At 45.6% G+C, this 19,156-nt stretch overlaps 1 protein-coding gene across 1 annotated transcript; it reads left to right on the plus strand.

Annotated features, from left to right (window-relative positions):
• Window positions 1-896: 896 nt before the first annotated feature.
• On the plus strand, window positions 897-16,639 carry LCMT1 (leucine carboxyl methyltransferase 1; the record flags this gene model as incomplete). Its single annotated transcript, XM_010149346.1, has 9 exons — window positions 897-998; window positions 1,368-1,489; window positions 2,962-3,038; window positions 3,691-3,752; window positions 11,152-11,254; window positions 13,062-13,182; window positions 13,941-14,042; window positions 14,452-14,543; window positions 16,542-16,639. Coding segments are annotated over exons 2-9 (682 nt in total), but the record flags the coding sequence as incomplete, so codon positions are not given.
• Window positions 16,640-19,156: the final 2,517 nt, after the last annotated feature.

A 19,156-nucleotide genomic window follows, 5' to 3' on the forward strand; every position in this document is an offset into this window, starting at 1 on the left:
GAGTAGCTGTATAACAAGCTGATCTGTATGTGGGAGAATAAACCTCAAAACAAGGTCAGAGTTGCCCGTTGAAGGGGCGAGTGTTCGCTCTGAAGGTGCTTTTGACTCCTACCGACAGCTTCAGCCCTCAGGTTTGTCGTAAACTTCCCTGCCAGTTTTCTACTTGGAGCTGTTTATAAAACAGCATACAGCGATAGTTAGAATTATACTTACAGTGGGGATTTGAAATTTCAGTGGTGTGTGATGTCTCAGGAGAAAAACACCTGGTCTTTTTTCATGATTCTTTACTTCATCTCTTCTGGAGATGGGCGGGCGATGAGTTTTGTTGCTCCGTTGTTCACGGGCATGAATTTAACTTCTGCGGTTGCTGCCTTTTTGTTCTGTCCTTTGTGTAGCAGTAAACTGTTGGGTGGTTTGGTTTGTTTTTGAGAGTTTACCATTTCAAATCAGTTGTAAAACTCCGGTAAGTTCTACTAGAATAGAATAGCACCGTTGTTGGCGTTTGAGTGACACGTAGCAGCTCTGGAATAAGTGCAAACAGCTCGTAGTGATGTGGGGAGTAAGGTGTGCTTTGTGTGTACTCTGAGGAGCTTTGCACAGGCAGTTGCTCCGCTGTGTCCTCAAGGAGGAAATACTTGAGATTTGGCTCTTCACTTGTAGAAGTTCATCAGGTAGTGCAGAGACCATTAAAAATATGCTGTTTAATCTGGCAAGAGCCAACATTTTTTACTAGACTTTCCATAACTTCTTCATTGAAGCAGTTCTGTGCATTCAGAAGGGTTTTTAAACCTTGTCTGCACGTACACACACAGGTCAGAATAACCTTTACAGCCTGTGTATCTTTTAGAGTAAATCTTGGTGGCCTTATTTCATCATTCACTTCTTTTTTTTCCCTCTGCTCGACAGGTTTGCTGTAAGCGTTGGCTACTGGAAGGACCCTTACATCCAGTATTTTGTGAGACAAGCCAAAGAGAGAAAAGCACCTGAAATCAATAGAGGCAAGTTGGCCTGTGGACTGGGGTGGAGTGCGAATGTGTTGTTAGCTGTCCTTGAAGAGCACCTGCGAGAACCTCTGGGTACTGTGGGAAATACGTAAAAGAATGAGCCAGGTTTATTCCTCAATAATAATTCTGTTTAAGGAATCCTGTTTTATCAGTGCATGAGATTTTGTGATTAATTAAAGAACAAACAAACCAACCCCAAATAAACAAAGATCCCTTACATATCTTAAATAGAGTGCATTGTTCTTCCTAAGAAACACCATTTTTTTTTAAACAGACTGCCTAAAAATCTTAATGACAGTTAAACATCAAGTATTATGTGAAAATAATCATTAAACCCAAACTTTTAAAAAAATCTGTTAACAGGCTATTATGCTCGTGTTCATGGAGTCAGTTATCTGATTAAAGCTTTCCTGAAGAAGACAGAATGCAACTGTCAAATTGTTAATCTTGGTGCTGGCATGGATACCCTGTTCTGGAGATTAAAGGTAACGAGAGCCGAGAGTAACGAACGCGGATGCCGCTGAGGATTTGTGTGGACGTTTGAAGCGCTCTTCAGCGAGGGCTTGTCGGTGCTGCGCTCCCTAGTACAGCGTGGAGGTGTGCAGTGAGGCTGGGTGCTGCAGCAGCCTGCCCCGGCTGTGCTGCTTCAGCCCCCCACTTGTTCTGAGTCAGTGTAGGAGCCTGTAAACCTCAGCGCACAGGAGGGGCTGTGGGTTTCACTGCGTTTTATCCAAAAGCCTGTGGCACGAAGCTGACCACTTGTGGACTTTCAGGAACAGAGCTCGAACCCCACATTTTGCTCTCCTCTTTAAGCCTTAAGTTTTCACTCTTTTTATCCTTTATTAAACCAGGAATAAGGTACCAGAGTAGAGGATTTCACAGGCTCTGTTTACATCTTTCTGAATTATTTATATATGTAAATGTGTATGTCTGTATGCACATGTGTGATTCACAGAAATTCAGATATGATGTGTGATAGTATCATTCTGATTGAACACGCCTCTAAGTCAGCTTGTCTTCTCATTAGCATTTACACTGGTGAATTTGGGTTCTGGAAGAAAGCCCAAGGAGGCCAGGCACTTTTTGCTTGATTACAATTCAGTATATTTCTGTCTGCAGAAGGGAAAAACCAGTGATTTTACTCTGAGATGCGAAGCTTTTTTCTCACCTGCATTCCTGTGAAAACTATGTCAAAGCACATTTTTATTAACTCTCCTGTAACAGTGATTTTAAAAGCTGAAGTGAGGCCTGTAATCCCAATTCTTTCTCGTGTAAAGAGCAAGTGTGATATAATTGATATATGGGAGATGGGTTACAGTTAACCAAGCGCTTCGGTCTTCTCACTACTGATTCAGTCTGCTCCTCAGAAATCCATGAGGTTGACAAGCTAGGACTACGGGTACGTATCCATCACAAAAGGATTGCTGCATAGGGAGAAGCTTGGTACGGCTTATCTGTCAGGGCGTCATGGTGACAACGGGAAATTAAGAGGTGTTCTCCTTTTTTGTAGTAGAGGGAGTACTGATGCGCCTGTGTTCTGGCTGTCGGTCGGAGGACAGGCTGGGCCGTGTGGTTGCTTTCTGTGTAAACCTGTGCACAATGTTGCTGATTCCTTTCTTAGAAGGATATACTGAGAATGTATGGTAAATGTCATTCCAGTCTCCTGTTGCCGTGCTCTTCTAGATCTGGCACTGCCTTGTTGGAGTATGCGCATTGGTGACGTAGTGTCCAGGGTTGCTGCGTTACGTCAGGTGTTGAATCCTTAATGCTTAGAGGACATTCTAACGTCTCAGCGGTTCTTGTTCTCTGCTGTGATTTTTTAAGCTGAGGGACATGAAGTTCCACTACTGTACAAATGCCAGTGTAAACTAAACCGAAACTGTTTAGGACTTAAGGTTATATCTTGTTGTGTGCAACTTGGATGTCCCTAATTCTAGACTCTTACTCCAATTCTCAGGATGAAAATCTTCTCCCTAGAAAATATTTTGAAGTGGATTTTCCAATGATAGTTGCAAGAAAAATACACCACATCAAGTGAGTATAATGCTTACATTTAGCTGCATGAAACAGAACGTGATTCCAAAACGTCCTGCATTGCGAGCGGCGTTATTTCACCTCAGACTCTGAGCAACTCTTCACGCTCTAGGATTCGGAATCCAGGTTTCATTGTGCAAGTCAGACATTGTGCAGCCCCTGTTCCAACCTGGAGAGCTTGGTATGTGGGCGCTTTAGGGAGGCAAGCAGGCTTTGTTCTTACTTCTGTAAAATATAATGGGCAGGGGAGGCCTCACCATGATTGGAGGCGATTAAGGCCTCTCCTACTACTACAGACAGTGATAAATTCCCAGCCTGGCATGTCCAGTCAGAGGGCAGAGTGGCTGGTACTGTACGTGAATTTTCTGCTTGAGTGTATACGTGAAGGCCCATGGAGGATACTTGAAGACAGTGTCTGGATTTCTCTTGAAAGATTAGCTCCAAACTTGAGTCATTTGGTATCAAACTCAACTGCAACTCCGTACTAAGTCTAACTTGCAAACATTTTCGTTTCCAGTAGAGGGCAGAGGGATTCTCTTCTGTTTCTAACACACGCACATATAGATACAGATATGTATGTTAAGGGGAAAAAAAAGTAAGCACACTTAAACAAGCTTAACTGCTCAGAGATGCTTCTTCCTTCTTCCCACAGATCAAAACCTCCCCTGTCAAAACCAATTATGGAATCCCATTCAGGGGACTCTCTTCTAATAGGTGAGTCATCTTAAAAATAAGTCAGCGATGTACTGCAGCACTTTTGAAACTTTTCTGATCGTTTTGTTCTGCTATGTGGGCAGGCTTTTAGCGTTTGAAACGCTGTTTGGACAGAGAACTGGGAGGGAATAGAGGGGTTTTTTTTCTTCCCTTACAGCCTCCTGCCCATTTGTTCTGTGTCATGCTAGGAACGTTTTCTCTTGAAGTGGTTTTATTCTGCCAGAAAGTTGTTGGGGTTTTTTCTTTTTCTTTCATATGGAGCTTAAGTTATGTTCTCTGTTACAACATGAAAAATGCTGCCGACAGTCGCGTAATCTGGATGAAAACAGCTATGAGTGTTTTCCTCTTCTTTCTGTCCCATTAAGAGCACCAGTCTTCACGCTTAGTGGAGTGTTCACAGGGACCCACGGCCAGCAAAGTCCGTTCTCAGGAGCCAGTGGCATGTGTTAACATCTTAGTATGAAGGGGGTGTGAGGTTCAGGGGGTGGCATGTTGTTGTACTGTCTTGGCTCATAGCTTCATCATGTTGTGTCGGGATTGTAATTGGAAAACCTCTCGTGGAAAAACCCCTGGTTCTGTTAACTAATGCTTTCAGTGCTCAAATAGCAGATATTGCAAAACAGTAGCTGTTTTGGACCCTTTAGGAGGAACAGGAATTATCTGCACCTACAATACCGACTGGATGTGTTAGCAGATGTGACCCTAAAGCAGAGCTAGCAGCGTTTGCGTTCCCTGATGTGATTACATCTATAGGCCCTTTCAATAAGCACAGTTCTAGCTGAGGATCTGGAGGGCTTGAAAGGGTCCTCCAAAGAGTGAGGAAGAGTATAAGGAGGGAGGAGGTGTGCTCTGCTGCCAGCGACAAGGTGTAGGCGCATCGCCCCGAGGGTGTTCAGTGCCTCAACCTAGGTCAGTACTGCCACACGCTGACCCGGTTGTGCATCTTTATGCACATTTATTGCTGCATTTTAGAGGGTCTTGACAACTAAAAGGTCGGTAAGTTATTTGAAGGGCAGAATTCTCCGTTGTACGTTTAGGTCTCAAAAGATGGAAGCCCAGTGCTCCGTCTCAGCAAAAGGGCTCCCAAGTACCACTGTGTTTGAGCCAGGAGACCTTCTTACAACATCTCTCACACGCAGTGGGAGTGCTGCGTAGGCACTGTTAGAAAGGCGTTAATACCAGGTCGATCAAAGGGTTTGATAGTATTTGTGTTACTGAGCAGCTGTAGATACGTCTTGTATGGCAAAACAACTGCAAAGTTATCAAGTTGCAGTGGTGTATTGTAATCAAAAGCTGCTAATTAGCAAGTCGCAGCAGTCAGCAGCAATTAATATATCACTGTTTGAACGTATTGGATTATTTCTCTACAGTTGTTTCTCTTGTTCTTTCTCAGTGCTGGGTTTGAGTAGCCAGTTTACTGTAACCCGGCTGATGTCGGCTCTGCCACACTGAGATCTTTGGGATGTACCATAATGCCCAGATATTTGGAGACGGTGGAAGTCTCTTGTGGAATCCCAGTTTGAGCTGGGGCTTGATAAACGCTGGTCAGTTTGTGTGAAATCTGTGTGGGAACTCTCATTTAAGGACGTATTAATGGAACTGCTTCGTGTGGAAGTGCCACCAGAAGAGGCTGTGGACTGAGCAGACAAATCCAACTGTCAGATGAATGGAGATTTCTTACAGTTCTAAAGGAACTTGACGATGAATTCGCTTGGCTACTAACTGGTTATACCCTCTCATTTTAAATCTTAGTACCTGAGAACTGGAAGGTGGCAGCTGTGGGCTCAAATGGGCTCCAGGGAACTACAGGGCAGCAGGGCCTCTGACAGAGACGTAGTGGAACACAGGAGTAATAGAATGTGGTGAGGAAGAGTCAGCGTGGTAAGGTGAGCCTGACAAACAACCTGTTGGAGCTCTCTGGAGGTTTCAACAGGTTGGTTGGAAAAAGACATAGAATTAATACAGTGCTTGAGTTTAAAAAGTGTGTTTTGACAGTGTTCCTTGCCAAAGAAGCTGCACGGCGGTTGTCGGGGGAAGGAATGGTTCTCATATGGATGAAGAGCTGGGGATGGAGGGTAGGCATATGTTCTTAATTCTCGTTGTGGAGGGAGATGGAGATCTGTGCTTAAGGATATGTTGTTGTTCAACACTAAGAAATGATTGGGAAAATAGACTGACTAGTAAGTGGCAGCTTGTTGGCAAGTCCAGCCTCTCTGGAGTGGTAAAGAACTGTGGAAGAATCTTGTGAAATTAGTGACTTGGTGATAAATTCGATACGGATTAACATAAAGTGATGCACAGGGGTGGAAAAAGTAGCTTGTGCCTCACATGTAAATGATTAGGCTGGCTGATTGTTGCTGCCTGCCTGTAGGATCTGGGTGTTAGAATAAATAGATGCATGAAAACATTGCCTCGGTAATGATGCGGAAATCCAAATCACATTTAAGGTTTCCTAGAAAAAAGATAGAAACCAACATAAATGCCAGTATTAGTCATATGTATTTGCCCTCTCTTTGCCCTAGGTAGCTGCCCTTGGCATCTGTGGGAGGCAGGATGCCATCCTGGGGGACCTTTGGCCTGACCTGATGTAGCTGTTAGACTCACGCTCTGGGAACACGCCTGTCGCAGGGGTTGTAGTGGGGCACAATGAGGCAGCATTTGAGGCAGTGAAATATTACTCATTTTTGTGGTTTTCAGGGTAGAGGACCAGGAGTTCAGGATCTTGGGGAAGGATGTTGTCCTGTCTTCCCTTCCCTCAAATCAGTTCCAGCCTGCTGGCTCATGTGTATCAGGAATGATTTGTTTAGATGCTTTGGAATTTCAGGAGTTTAGGATCTTGGGGAAGGATGTTGATGTCCTGTCTCCCCTTCCCCCAAATCAGTTCCAGCCTGCTGGTTCATGTATATCAGGAACGATTTGTTTAGATGCTTTGGAATTTGATTTTTGGGTGGTTGTGGAATCATTAGACTTGACTCTTGTCCTTACTGCTTTTCTCCTCCCACTAAATGTTTTCATTTCACGGAGCTAGTGCTACCAGACAACTGTCTTCGTTCTAGGGCAACATCTGCTTTCCTCTTGCCCTTCAGCAAAACAATGACAGCATGGCTTGCAGTTGAAGGGCAGATGCTTGTGGCCTCTGCCCTTGAATGCAGCAAGATGACACTTGTCATCAAACAGCTTTGCGTTTCCTAGGGAGTGGTACATCTCCAGGGAAGGCAGGGTATTTGGGCAGTGATTTGCCTTTGCGTGACAGTATCAGGGTAAATGGTTTTCAAAGTTCAGCGGTGCTGTGTGATTTATGATGCACAAATTGAACTCCAGTGAGCTGTTCCTTTTCGGTGCTACTCGCACACTTGCTGTCCCTGTCTAGTCCCCCTTTGGAGGGTGGTTATTTTAACTTCCTTTTCCCCTACATTTCTAGACGTAGTCGTGACCCGGCACAGACCTCAGGGGTGTCGCTGCCTTGGTGCCTTGCATGCCTTGTGCTGGGGATGGTCCTCTGCTTGCAAGACAAAATTTCTTTGTTTTGACCTGTGCCCTGTTCTGATGTTGTTAATAAACAACCTGAGTGAGAGCAATACTGTCTCATGGCTGTGAGCCTGCAGAGTAGGTTGTACGGGCTGGTTGTTCCTACAGCTGCCGGAGAGACCTTAGGATGAAAATCCTAATGAAATCGGTTTGAGTCAGTAGTGTCCAGCATGCTCTCTCTTGGAAAAACTCCAGGAAATTGTTTCACTAATCTGAGAAGAGAGTAAGGAAAGAAAACTCTTGAATTCCTATAGAATGGTTTGGGTGGGAAGGGAGCTTAAAGCCCCCCCAGTCCCACCCCCTGCCATGGGCAGGGACACCTTCCACTAGACCAGGTTTCTCCAAGCCTCATCCAGCCTGGCCTCATGACCAAACCACTTTGCTAAAACCAACATGACATACTGGCCTCTGGATGGGAATTAGTGCTTGGAATATGGGATTTTCAATGGATTAAGCCACCAAATGTTGCGGGGTATGCCAGCATTAGGACAGCTGGCCCAAGTCATGACAAGGTGGCCCTGTGTAGTTGGAAACTGCCACTGACTTGTGTGTTAGTGCAGGGTGGGTGTTCTCCAGCCTGGCCCCGGGGAAGGCGGTAGTGCTCCTGGGAGTGGCAGAGACGTGTGGAGCATGCAGGGCTCTCGTCTGCGGGGAGGTCGCTGTGGCAGGCACCTTTGGAAGAGGGAGATTACAGTAAGGAAACAAAAGTAGTTTGTTTTAACACTGAAGAATTGGTTCGGTTAAGAAACTTCTTGTTCCTAAGAAGAAATGAATGGAGACCAGGTGGCTGTGCTACCAAGCTGAAACTTGCTTTTCCTTCATCACCTGCTCTGCAGACAGGCAGGTATTGTAAAACACATTTGCACCAACGCTGCTCAGTCAGGGTGGCAGCCTGTTTGCAAATTTTCATACTTAGAGCATCAAACTCTGCAATAAAGCAGGGGTTGGTGCCAGACCGTGACCTAGCAGCACATTATTTTCTGGGTATTTATGGCCATGCTTTGACTTTCAGCCTCCAGGCTGGGAACAGTGGCAATTCCAGCTACTGTCAGCCATTCAGTGAGTGTCTGCTGGCTGAGCGTGAGGTGCTGGAGCAGTTGTCAGCCTGATTTTAAAATTTTGAAGCTGTTTGCCTAGTTAAGTATGATCTCTTTGTCCCTTTGACTGGTATATAAAAGGATTTTTTAATGCCATGTATGGGCCAAAGGTGGAAGCAAGCAGAAAATCTTAGAAGGAAGTTTGGAAGAGGCTCAGCTTGAACTCTTGCTCTTGCCTTTTTTTCCTTTTGCCTCTCTTTTTGCATTTTAAAATTGACTAGTATAAATTTTGTAGATGTTGAAATATATGAATTATGGAGATGCCTAATGAGGTACTCTCGGATATGTTTAAAATGTCCGATTTTTAGCAATTGTCAGCTTGGTGCGGTGCAAGCGCGCCTCTGCCTTGGTGCTGTCTGTGGTTGTGTTTGCCAGCAGCCGTCAGCACAGAGTCTTGGGAAGTTGGCAGGAAAATGTGTGGAGGAACAAGCACATTCTGTTGGAATGGACTAAAGGAGGAGAACCAAGCAGCCTGGATACTGGAACTGGGAGTCAAGTGATTGCATTTGGAATAAAAGGCTTCTGAAGAGAGGAAGACAATCCGTTCCTCGGCAGCTTTCTTGGCCTTTTAAAAGTTTCTGCTGCAAGGAGTCCTGTGTTAAGGCATTAAGTACTGGCTTTAAGTCTTAAAAACACTTCCACTGAGCCAAATCACACTTGAAAAAACCTGTTCTCGTTTGGTGTTTGGGTTTTTTCCAGTAGATAACTTGGAATAACCAGGCTGTGGCTACATGGCTCTTTATTTTCACTTGTGCACAACCCAAATCTCCCAACCGGCCGTGCTGGGCTGCACTGAGGGTCGCCCAGGTTGCTTCCTTTGGCCATCCCCTCTCCCACCACATCGAAGCATAATAGAAACGATGGGGTTTGTTCATACAGGTACAAGCTTATTAAAACCAACGTTTGTAATTGTGCTGAAGTTTGGACCCTTGTGAAGAGCAGTTTTCTAACGTAAGGGTTGAGAGGTTTTGCTCTTCCCTGCTCTTCAGTGGTAGAAACCTTGAATCAACATGGTGTTGAGCATTTATTCTCACCTCTGGTGAGGTGTTTGTACTGCTTCCAGTACCAGATCGCTTAAAATTGGGTTTAGTTTGTTTCTGGTTGTTATTAATGTAGGGGTATGTCCAAGTCCCTGCAACTGGACAAGAAGATTGCATTAAGTTCACGCTGGTTGTGCTGACGGACGCCGACTGTGCTGTGTCTCTGGACAGCAGAGCAATCCCTGCATAAATACTTTCCTGTGTGTGGTGGGGGTTTTGTGTGGCTTTTTTTGATGCCATTATCATGGCCTTGATATAATATCTTAAATAGAAGGGTGTGGGAAGCAGTGAAGCTATTACAGAACATGCACATGGAAAAAAGCCTTGACTCAAAACGTTGAATCACTTGCCACACAACTTCTTCTTAATCTTTCTCTTTTCCCCTGTAACTCTGCATGAACTGTTCTGGTTTCTGTAGCTGTTCAGAAGTGGTGCTGGGAAGATGGCTCTTGGCATGTGCTAGTGCCACTTCTGAACAGTTGGTCACTTGGGAACTGAAGGGAGGTACCTCTTCAGAATGTTTGAAGCACTGCTCAATTTAATAAATTGCCTTTTTTTTTTTTCTTTCCCCTCTCCTGAAATGGAAAGCCCTTTCAACCTTGTTGAAACCTGCCTCTTCAGCCACTTGGCTCCTCTCTCTCTTTCCCCTGGCTCTTGACATCTGCTCCCGTGTTCCCATTTGCAGGACCCCAGAGGGAGCTGTGCCGCAGCCAGCCACTGCAGGGGGATATTGACTGGCCTTACAAGACCCCTTTAAACTCTCACTCTGGGGTTTTCCCTGGTTAGCTTACTTAACTGCTTGCTCTGTCACACTCCTCTGCTAAGAGGGGAAAATAATGTGCTGTCGTGTCCTCATGACTTTGTTCCAGCCAAGCTAAGGAGCAGTCCGATACGTTCCCGCAGCACGTCACATCTTGAAGTGGGGTTGACACGGCCTTTGTAAAGCTTTTGTGGGGGGCTGGGCTCATCCAGTCGAATTGATTGCAACTGGTTGTCGGAATCGCTGACAGCGAGCTGCTTGTGTTGCTGCTGGTTCCTCACGCTTCTGCTGGTGTGGCAGGGTGGCTTTTGACTTCACTGCTAGCTCCTCCTTGGTGTTGGAACTCATTTACAGGAGCTTCCTGCCTGTTCTTTCCCAGGGTGAATACTGGTGTCTCAGAATATCTTTTCTAATTCCACTCCACGCTTAAATACCATTGCTAGGTCATATGTAAAGGCTAAACAAGAACTCCTTTTGCCACCCCCACCCCCCCTTATCTGATACCCATATATATTATGTAACTATGGGTATCTGTTGTTAGTACTTGGAACATTGTTACACAACTTAGTTTTTCAGAAATTGGTGTACCTTTTTCATCCGTATTGCCTGCCTTATACACGTACTTTGGGTCATTTAAAAAGACTACAAAAGTCCTGCCTTTAATCTTCACATTTTTCTTCTCTCTGCAATCCTGGAAGCCATGGTAACGGATGGGATCACCTATCTGCATTAGAGTGGCTGCAGAGTGAAAGACTAGGCTTGGCAGAGTCTGATGCTAATGTGTGGGTCTGTAAACCACAGCAGTCAGGTATGGGGACATGGGTGTTTTAAGAGGAGTTTGCTGTTCGTTGCTGGCTGTAGCAGATCGAACTTTGACTTCAGTTATATGTTCCTGTGTATTTTTTTTTTTTAATTTATAATTTCAGCATCCCTCTTGTTTGTAACCCTTAGTCTCTCAAAATTTTAACTCGCAGATTCTCACAGCCTAGACTCCAGTCGGTATTCCATAGTAGGAGCAGATCTCCGGCTCTCATCGGATTTGGAGGAAAAGCTAAAGAAATATAACCTGGATATATAGTAAGATATTTTTCTTTTAATATTTTTTGGATGAGGTCTTGTGGAAACGTTCTGGTGCGAGCGAAGTCAGGTTGGGCATGCAGTATCTGCATCCTCATTATGCTATTTCCATGGTTACCTTTTCCTGAGCCCTTGGAGCAGAAGGAATTGTTCAGACACCACGCAGCCTCGCTGAGCCGAGCAGACTGGCACTGCCGTGACTGCTTGGTAGTTCCAGCTCTGCAGCAAGGCTGTTCCCTGCATAGCCTGTTCTGCAAACTGCGTTCTCGCCCTTCCTGGGAAGATCAAGCCTTACAGAGCTACCTGCTGCTTCTTCCTAAAGCGCTGCAGGGAGCCAAGTCTGGCTTTCTGTGAACGTGATTCTGGGGGGTGTGATCCTTTTGCACGAGTTAAAGTGCTCGGGGCAGGGCAGGCAGCTGTAATTCCCTCTCGCTTTCCCCCATCCCTTGCCCTGGAAGGGGTGAATTCCAGCAGCAGCTGTTTCTGCCTCAGAGCTCATCAGAGTTTTCTTTCTCTGCATCATGCATTTAACTCTCTTAGAGATTTCTGAAGGAGTTACTCCTTGCTTGAATTTGGTTGAAGTTTAGTTAATAGAATCACAAGTCGTTCAAGGGAAATCTCTAAACTAGAGATGTATCAAAATGTCATAAATTGCCCTTTTGAAGAGTTGGCTCAGTTGCATTTCGTTCTGACGCTGACTGACGGGCAGAACATGGTCAGTGAACATCTTCCACCCCTGTTGTAATGGCTGCGTGAGTCAGGATTTCTGGGAGCTACTCTCCAGAAATTCTGTCAGGGATAAATCATTGCAGAGTTTTACCTCTGTGATTGTTCTCTGTTGCCTCCACTTAAACCCACTATTGTTCCCCAGCCCTTTTGCTAAAGCGATTGCCACAGAGTCCTTTAGAACTTAACTCCGGAAGCCAGTATCTGGGATTTTATTGTTGGAGCGTTAGGCTTCTGGAGGGGGCAGGATGTACGTTTTTCGAGTGTATGATGGACAAATCTTTCCAATAGAAGATCTATAAATAGCGGCGATCTGGCTGGGTGGGAGAGAGCATATGGGTAAGCAGAATGCATCCAATTGCCATTTACATCTTCTGAAATCTTGCCGTGCTTGCCTACATTGCTGCTCCTTGTGGAATTTCTCCTGCTTCTAGTGACTTTTCTTTTTCCTAGCAATTTAATCTGGCAATTAAAAGAAAACTCCACAATCCTACGGGAAATTACACATGTAGTTACCTGTTTGGGGGGGGGAGGGGTGTGTGGATGGAGGGGGAAGAGGCAACGTGCAAACTATAGATTGCATTTTGTTAGTTAATGCGTGAAGCTGGTTTTACAGATATTGACCAAATTTGTCTAATTAAAAGTCATCTCAGACCTTTTTTAAGAGAAATAATTTATTTTTTCAATCTGTGTTTTATTCCTAATTTTACTGATCTCTAAAAGAGCATGAATTGTGTATATCAGGCACGATTCTTCTGCAGAATGAATTTTAGTGTGCACTTTGGCTGTCACAGTTCCAAGAAGACTTGCAGGCTTTCTGTGTTCATAGTATGGCTGACTTGGGGCAGAGTGTTCCCCAATATTTCTGTTTTGGGACTGTGGGACCCCTGTGAACTGCTGGAAAACCCAGTTCCAGTCACCTTGATGCAGTGATTTCATTCAGTCTTAAATGTCTAGTTCATCAAAAGGGGAGCTCATTTAAGAATTTTTGGGGACATGAAATTACTTGCTTGCTAATAGTTCTTTATAGCCTTTTCTTGTTCTTTTGCTAGAAACAGTTCTCTTGTTTTTTGCTTTAAAGCTTGCCAACCCTTCTGGTAGCGGAGTGCGTACTGGTTTACATGACACCACAGCAGTCTGCAAATCTCTTAAAGTGGGCAGCCAGCACTTTTCCAGTGGCGATGTTTATAAATTATGAACAGGTAAAACAAAAATTACATTTTTAGACCTGCGTTATTGTCGTAATTGCACTCAAAAGTGGGACTTCTGCTTGTAAAACAAGAGGGAGCCATATCCTTTTGCACGGACAGCGGCCTTCCTGAACGTCTTTAGTGATGTGTTTTAGTTTGTAGATCTGCTAGCTCATCACAGAGAGTACGTAGCTGTGCTGAAAGGCAATTGCTGGAGTGTATGGAACCAAAAGAACCAAGGCTTAATCCATATGTGGAGAAAACCATACAACATTGGATTAGATCAGACAGATGGAAAAGAAATGAGGCTGAATGTCGGATCTGAGTGTATAACATCAGATAATTGCTTTTCTGCGTTCTTTGATGAAGTGGAGCAGAAGCCACATCAGCATGAACTCCGCTTCTCTGGAAGTGAAATGCTGCCTCAGGGGAACGAGGTGGCTCCAGGAATTAGTAGCAGGATCTTCCAAGCTGTAAATCACTGCTGGAGAGCTGAACCGAGTTGCTGACAACTGCAATCAGAGGCAGTTTTCCGTGCCCAGTCCCTGTGTCTGCAGAGGCAGTGGCGTTGCCACCGTTAAGCTGGCACTCAGCTTGTAGGTGTAGGTAGCTGCGGAGGTTGTGGCAGTGGGAAACGGGACACGGTGTATATGGGAAACGTACTGAATGTTCTCCTGTGCGTTTTATGGAGTTTAACCGAGTTACTGCTTTTCACTGCGATTACGTTCTTTTCGGAAGGGGGAACACTTTTGTCTCATTCTCTACCTGAGGTGAATATGACGGACCGGTTTGGACAGATCATGATTGAGAACTTGCAGAGACGACAGTGTAACCTGGCTGGAGTGGAAGTCTGCAGGTCCTTAGACTCTCAGGTAAAGGGGCGCAGAGCTCCGGGCGTGTTTGATGTTCAACTGAACTGTGTTCTGCCTGTGTGTGTGCTGTAAGGTGCAGAGGGGTGAGCAAAGCAGGTTTGGGGTGGGGCAGCTTCTACCTCCTGAAGCCCTTTCCTATCCATGTTACCTCTTCCCTGTTAGCAATGCCACGGTCGTTCGGCATCGTTTAGTTTCGGTAGCTGTACAAAAACGGCAGTAGATCAGAGCACAGCTCCATCTAGCCCGCTGTCCTCTCTGTGCAGAGCAGCAGACGCTTAGAGAAGTGTACAAGAGCTCCTCAAAGAACGGGTCAAGCAGATGGCCTACAGAATCCTTAGAGGGGGAAAAACTGTTCTCTGGTATTTTATCTCGAGTCCTCTGAAAACTGTGCTGCTTGTTTATTTTACAGAGGGAACGGTTGCTGTTAAATGGCTGGGAAACTGCACATGCCATTGATATGATGAAAGTGTACAGCTTTTTGCCACAGGCTGATGTCAAAAGGTATTACTGATAGCTTGCTTACGGCCAAAAGTCAACTTCAGATGCCATTTCCAAGGTAGTTCACGTCAGTGCGTAGTGTGGGATCCCCTAGTAACACAGAGAGGAGCCTGCGTGCAGATGCTGGCTGGGTTGACAGAGCGTGTCAGAAGCTCTGCAGAGCCTTAAGGATAATGCTTGGAGCAACATTAATGGTCCCGAGGGTTATTGCTGCCAGGAGTAGGCTGGCAGTTGGGGATATTTTATTTGGGTACGCTGTACAGCATCTCATGACTGAAATTTGCAGACAAAAGGTGCTACAGGAATGCTGTGTTGAGTTTTTACAGTACCTAAGAGGTTTCTTGTGAACATGTGGCCTCCACAACCCTAGACGGGTGGAGTGCAGTCCTAAAAACACTCAGAAGCAGCCGCTTTCTGTGCCCCCAGGGGAGGTGACATCCAGGCGTTCGTTCCGGTCTTGTAGGCCTAGATAAGATGACTTACCCGTTTGCTTTTTCCTACAAGTGGGTTAAAAACAGCCAGTTGTGATGAAACAAGCCTCCCTTCTTGGCAGCTAGCTTAGGTAACGAGCCAAGGCAGGGCAGTAGTGCAGTGCTCTGACCTATCGTCCTGGGCAAGCAGAGGGAGGGCAGGTGTGCCCAGCGGCGTGGGGTGACCGTCTCGACGGACGCACGCCTCCTCCATTCAGACCCTCCATGAGCTGGACTGCGGGTCTGCAGCCAGAGCTTAGCACAGAGTAGAGCTAAAGGCTGCTATAGCAGTCAGCAATCTGCATGGATCTGCTTAGATGTTTGGTGTTAAAGAAGAGCTGAAAAGGGATGAATTGAATAAGTGAGTTCTTAGGTATATAATATGAAGTGTGAATTGCTGTGAGTTATTCATTAACTATGGTTTGAATCAGCTGAACAGGTTACTTGTTCAGAATAACTGCTCACAGATGGGGCTTTCTCACAGGGTGGAACTGAACAGGTGAGAGGGAAAATCACAGGTGGTTTAAATAGGAACGGTGTCTGTGTGATTGTACCATATGGCACTTGGGGAGAGATGTGGCTTGTACTTTTTTTGCGGCATTTTTGACTACTTTAGTTCTGTTTAGCTACTTCCACTTGTTCCAAATGCCAAGAAATAGGTTACGTGAACTGTGCCCTCCAGTATTAATGGGGCAAATAATGCTTTCTATTTATAAAAATCTTTACAAAAGGGCTCTTCTGCAGCACTTGCACACCTGGGAGTGTATTTAGGGACTGTTACCCCTCAGCCTCTTTTGATCCTCAGTAGCAGCCCTTCCACATACTTAGCACAGAAAATAAACACTGATATCCCAGTAATCTAGAGTGAGAGAGGAATGTGCCAGGTTAAACTCTCCGAAGCGAGCGCAGCTTGGGCAGAGTTCTCCGTTTTGTTTGGCGGGAGACATTCGAAGGTCTTCCTTCAAGACCCCCAGGTAGGAACCATTTTAGGGATAAAAGAGTCTTCAGATCTTGTTTGCACCATTTGGTTTGTGCTTCGTCATGAGCTCGTGTGGGAGAGTTGTTAGAAGCTGCACTGGTTTACCCATCCCTCTTCCCAGACGTAATATGGACTCGTGATTGTCTGGAGAAAATGCTCTTTCCCACTGTTGGCTGTAATCCTTCGGTAAGGAGAAACGTCCTCCCGTTAGGCTGTACTGTTGTGTCGGCTTAAATCCAGCAAGGTACGTGCAGGAAAAGGGTTAGAAGAGCAACACTGGTATTTGTGAGAAGTCGCATGGGTTAGTCCTGGAATGTGAAATTCCAGGAATGAGAAGTTGAAGACATCTTGTGGGGTCCTTTGTTTCCTGCGTTGACGGCAGTGGCTGGGAGTAGTGCCAGTGTCTTCGTTGTGGACAGATACCTGCACTCGTTTGCTAGAGAGGGAACTGCTGTGTTGGCCGTAGTTTCCACTCCCATGGAGTGCAGAACAGTACCTCTGCAACTGCACTGAGACTCCAGCCTGAATCCCCTTTTTATTTTATTCCTACAGAATAGAAGGACTTGAATTCCTAGATGAAAAGGAACTGTTTGAACAGCTAATGCAGCACTACTGCATCTCCTGGGCTTCGAAGGACAGCAGGGATCTGGGTAATGTTCTCCAGCATCTAGGAGGGGGACTTTCACATGGAAACGTGTGGAGAGGCTAGGGCTGTCTACACCAGGTGTATGTTCCTGTGTCAGGAACGGGCTCTGCCCCGTCGCTGGGACTGTGAACATCTCCCTGGTGGCATCTCGTGACTGTTTCTCTGCAGCCTTTTGGGGGTTTGTACTGGCATCTGAATTGCCCGAGAGGCAGCCTGTCCAGCGCAGGGAGTTAGAATTTGTGCACCGCAGGATGCCGTATGGGTTACTTTAAATAACTGCCTGCTTTATCCTATCAGTGCTAATTGAAAGGTTTGCAAACCCTGTGCATGTGAAGTGCCATATGGGCACAAGGTATATGAAATCACCGTGTCCTGACAACACAAAAATAAACGTGTGTTACTTAGACCAGTCGTCTGCTGCGCTGCCCTCATCGACATCCAGCTTAGGTGTAAGTTTTCCATGCTGCTTTCTCTGGGGGGGAAAGAAACACCCTCTGAAGTCAGCACTTTTAAACATCCCTTTTGTTTTAAACCCCAGTCTCTCCTAGGCTGGAATTTCTTCAAAACAGAGAGACTTGATTTATGCTTTAGGTAGCAATCATGTATGTTGCTGCTGCCTAAGAAATAATAAAATAAAAAGAACTGTGGTTTTTGGAGAAGAGCGGATGTTGACAGCCGTTATTTGTCCAAATTAGAAAGACAACTCTGTTGCAGACACAGTTTATCTCTGTCTGCAATTTCGGGGACTTTAGTCCTTCCAGGAGACCTCCCTGGCTGCCAGTTTGTATCTTTTTTCCTCCCCTTCTCCTCTGCCATTCCCTTGTTCCTGACAAAGCAGTATTCAGGAACCAGTTTTGCCTGCGGTGCCTTAGGAAATGTGAATAGATGGAATCTCCGCTGAAGCTGTGGTGTATCTCAGCCAGTCGGAGCAGCAAAGCATCTGATAGAGCTGATGAAGCCAGCTCTGCAGTGCCCTGTTGCTGCTGCTGTAGGAGATGCTGCCTGGTGTCTGCTGACCTGAATCCTACAGCTTCCACAGCTCTGAGCTGCGGGAATGCACGTTGTCCATTGATTTCTTACAGCTAAGAGGTGATGACTGTAATACAGAAGTTATTTCTAGAGGAGCTAAGACCAAACAGTTCACCTGTCCATGGTGGCCAGTATTCCTGGGATTTCCCGATGCAGCGTATCTTCGAAGTCCAAAAAGACAAATCCCAAAGCAGACCATCAGATGTCTAATGCATGATACGCCTTAACATACAGCAGTTTTTCTTTATCCAGAGTGAATTTACTGCTCTCGTTAATGGTACTTTCCCCAGCTTTTTAATTTCATGGGCAGATCCCCAGTTCATCAGCAGCCTCTGTGTTCCTTCTGCCGTGAATAACTTCAGTACTCCTTCAGATTGGTTTATTCAAATTAATTGCTGTATCCCAATCAAAAAAGAGTTTAAAAAACTACAGGTTAATGTTTCTTAATTTCCTTTCCTGTCACTAAATCCTTTACATTTAAGTTTAAAAAGAATTAAAATTCTCAAAGGGTCCCTCTTGCCGCGTCTGTCCAACTGTCCTAATAGTAGCGACGTACAGGTAGTTTGAGAATACACACTCGTTTCTCCCCCGACCCCCTTTCTTTTCAAATAGGTCTGGCAACCATCGCATTCTGATGCGTTTACCGGAGGGAGGCCGTGGGCCCAGAAGCCACAGTGACTGCCTTCTGCGTGAGACAGGATCATGGGAGTGATGGGACTTTGCACGTGCCGGCCTCGGTCTGTGCGTCTGCCTGCGTGGCGCCGGTGCAGGGCGCCGGGTGTTGCTGCCGCCGACTGTCCTGTTGGCTTTGGGTGGTTCTGACGACCCTCTTTTGCCCGTTGTCAGCGATTATGAGGCAGGACTCGCTTCCCATCCCCAGATACATAATGAGAGACTGTGATAAGGTGTCGGTAATTCCTGTTTAAAAGCTTGCCTTCCTTGGTTTAAAACAGAGTAAAGTGTTCCTGGATTGTATGATTTTCCTCTCTTGTCTTTTTGTGGGTGTGTAAAGTGTATTTGTGACAGGAAGCTGGGAGAGCAATGAGGTGAGCTGCATTATTGGATGTCTGCACTGTGTACGGCTGAGGGATAAATTCTGTTAGTTTTCATCCTTTTGGGGTTTAATTTTTATGAAGTGTCACCGTGTTAACTTTCTCCAGGCTTTACTGTGGCTACAGGGTGTGTCACTGTGCTAGGTATGTCCGGGGGGGTGGGGGAAGGAGGAGGGCTGTGGTTCTTGTTCAGCGATGCACAAGAACCGGAATGATGTTGAGGTGGGATTTATTTCACAGGGAGGGGCTTAGCTTGGCAGTTCAGCACTGGGGTGGTGACCTAGGAAAGAAATGGATTGAAATTTGCACTGGTTCTGGTACTATCTATGCACCAGTTTCTCATTCTTTCTTTCCCCTTAAAGGAAACAAAATCCCAACAGCAGCAAAAGACCTTGCCTTGTTGTTTGAAATTGAATCTTGCAACCTTCCTATGGGAAAAA

Source organism: Eurypyga helias, unplaced genomic scaffold, assembly GCF_000690775.1.
Source record: "Eurypyga helias isolate BGI_N326 unplaced genomic scaffold, ASM69077v1 scaffold24200, whole genome shotgun sequence".
Classification (NCBI taxonomy): Eukaryota; Metazoa; Chordata; class Aves; order Eurypygiformes; family Eurypygidae; genus Eurypyga; species Eurypyga helias.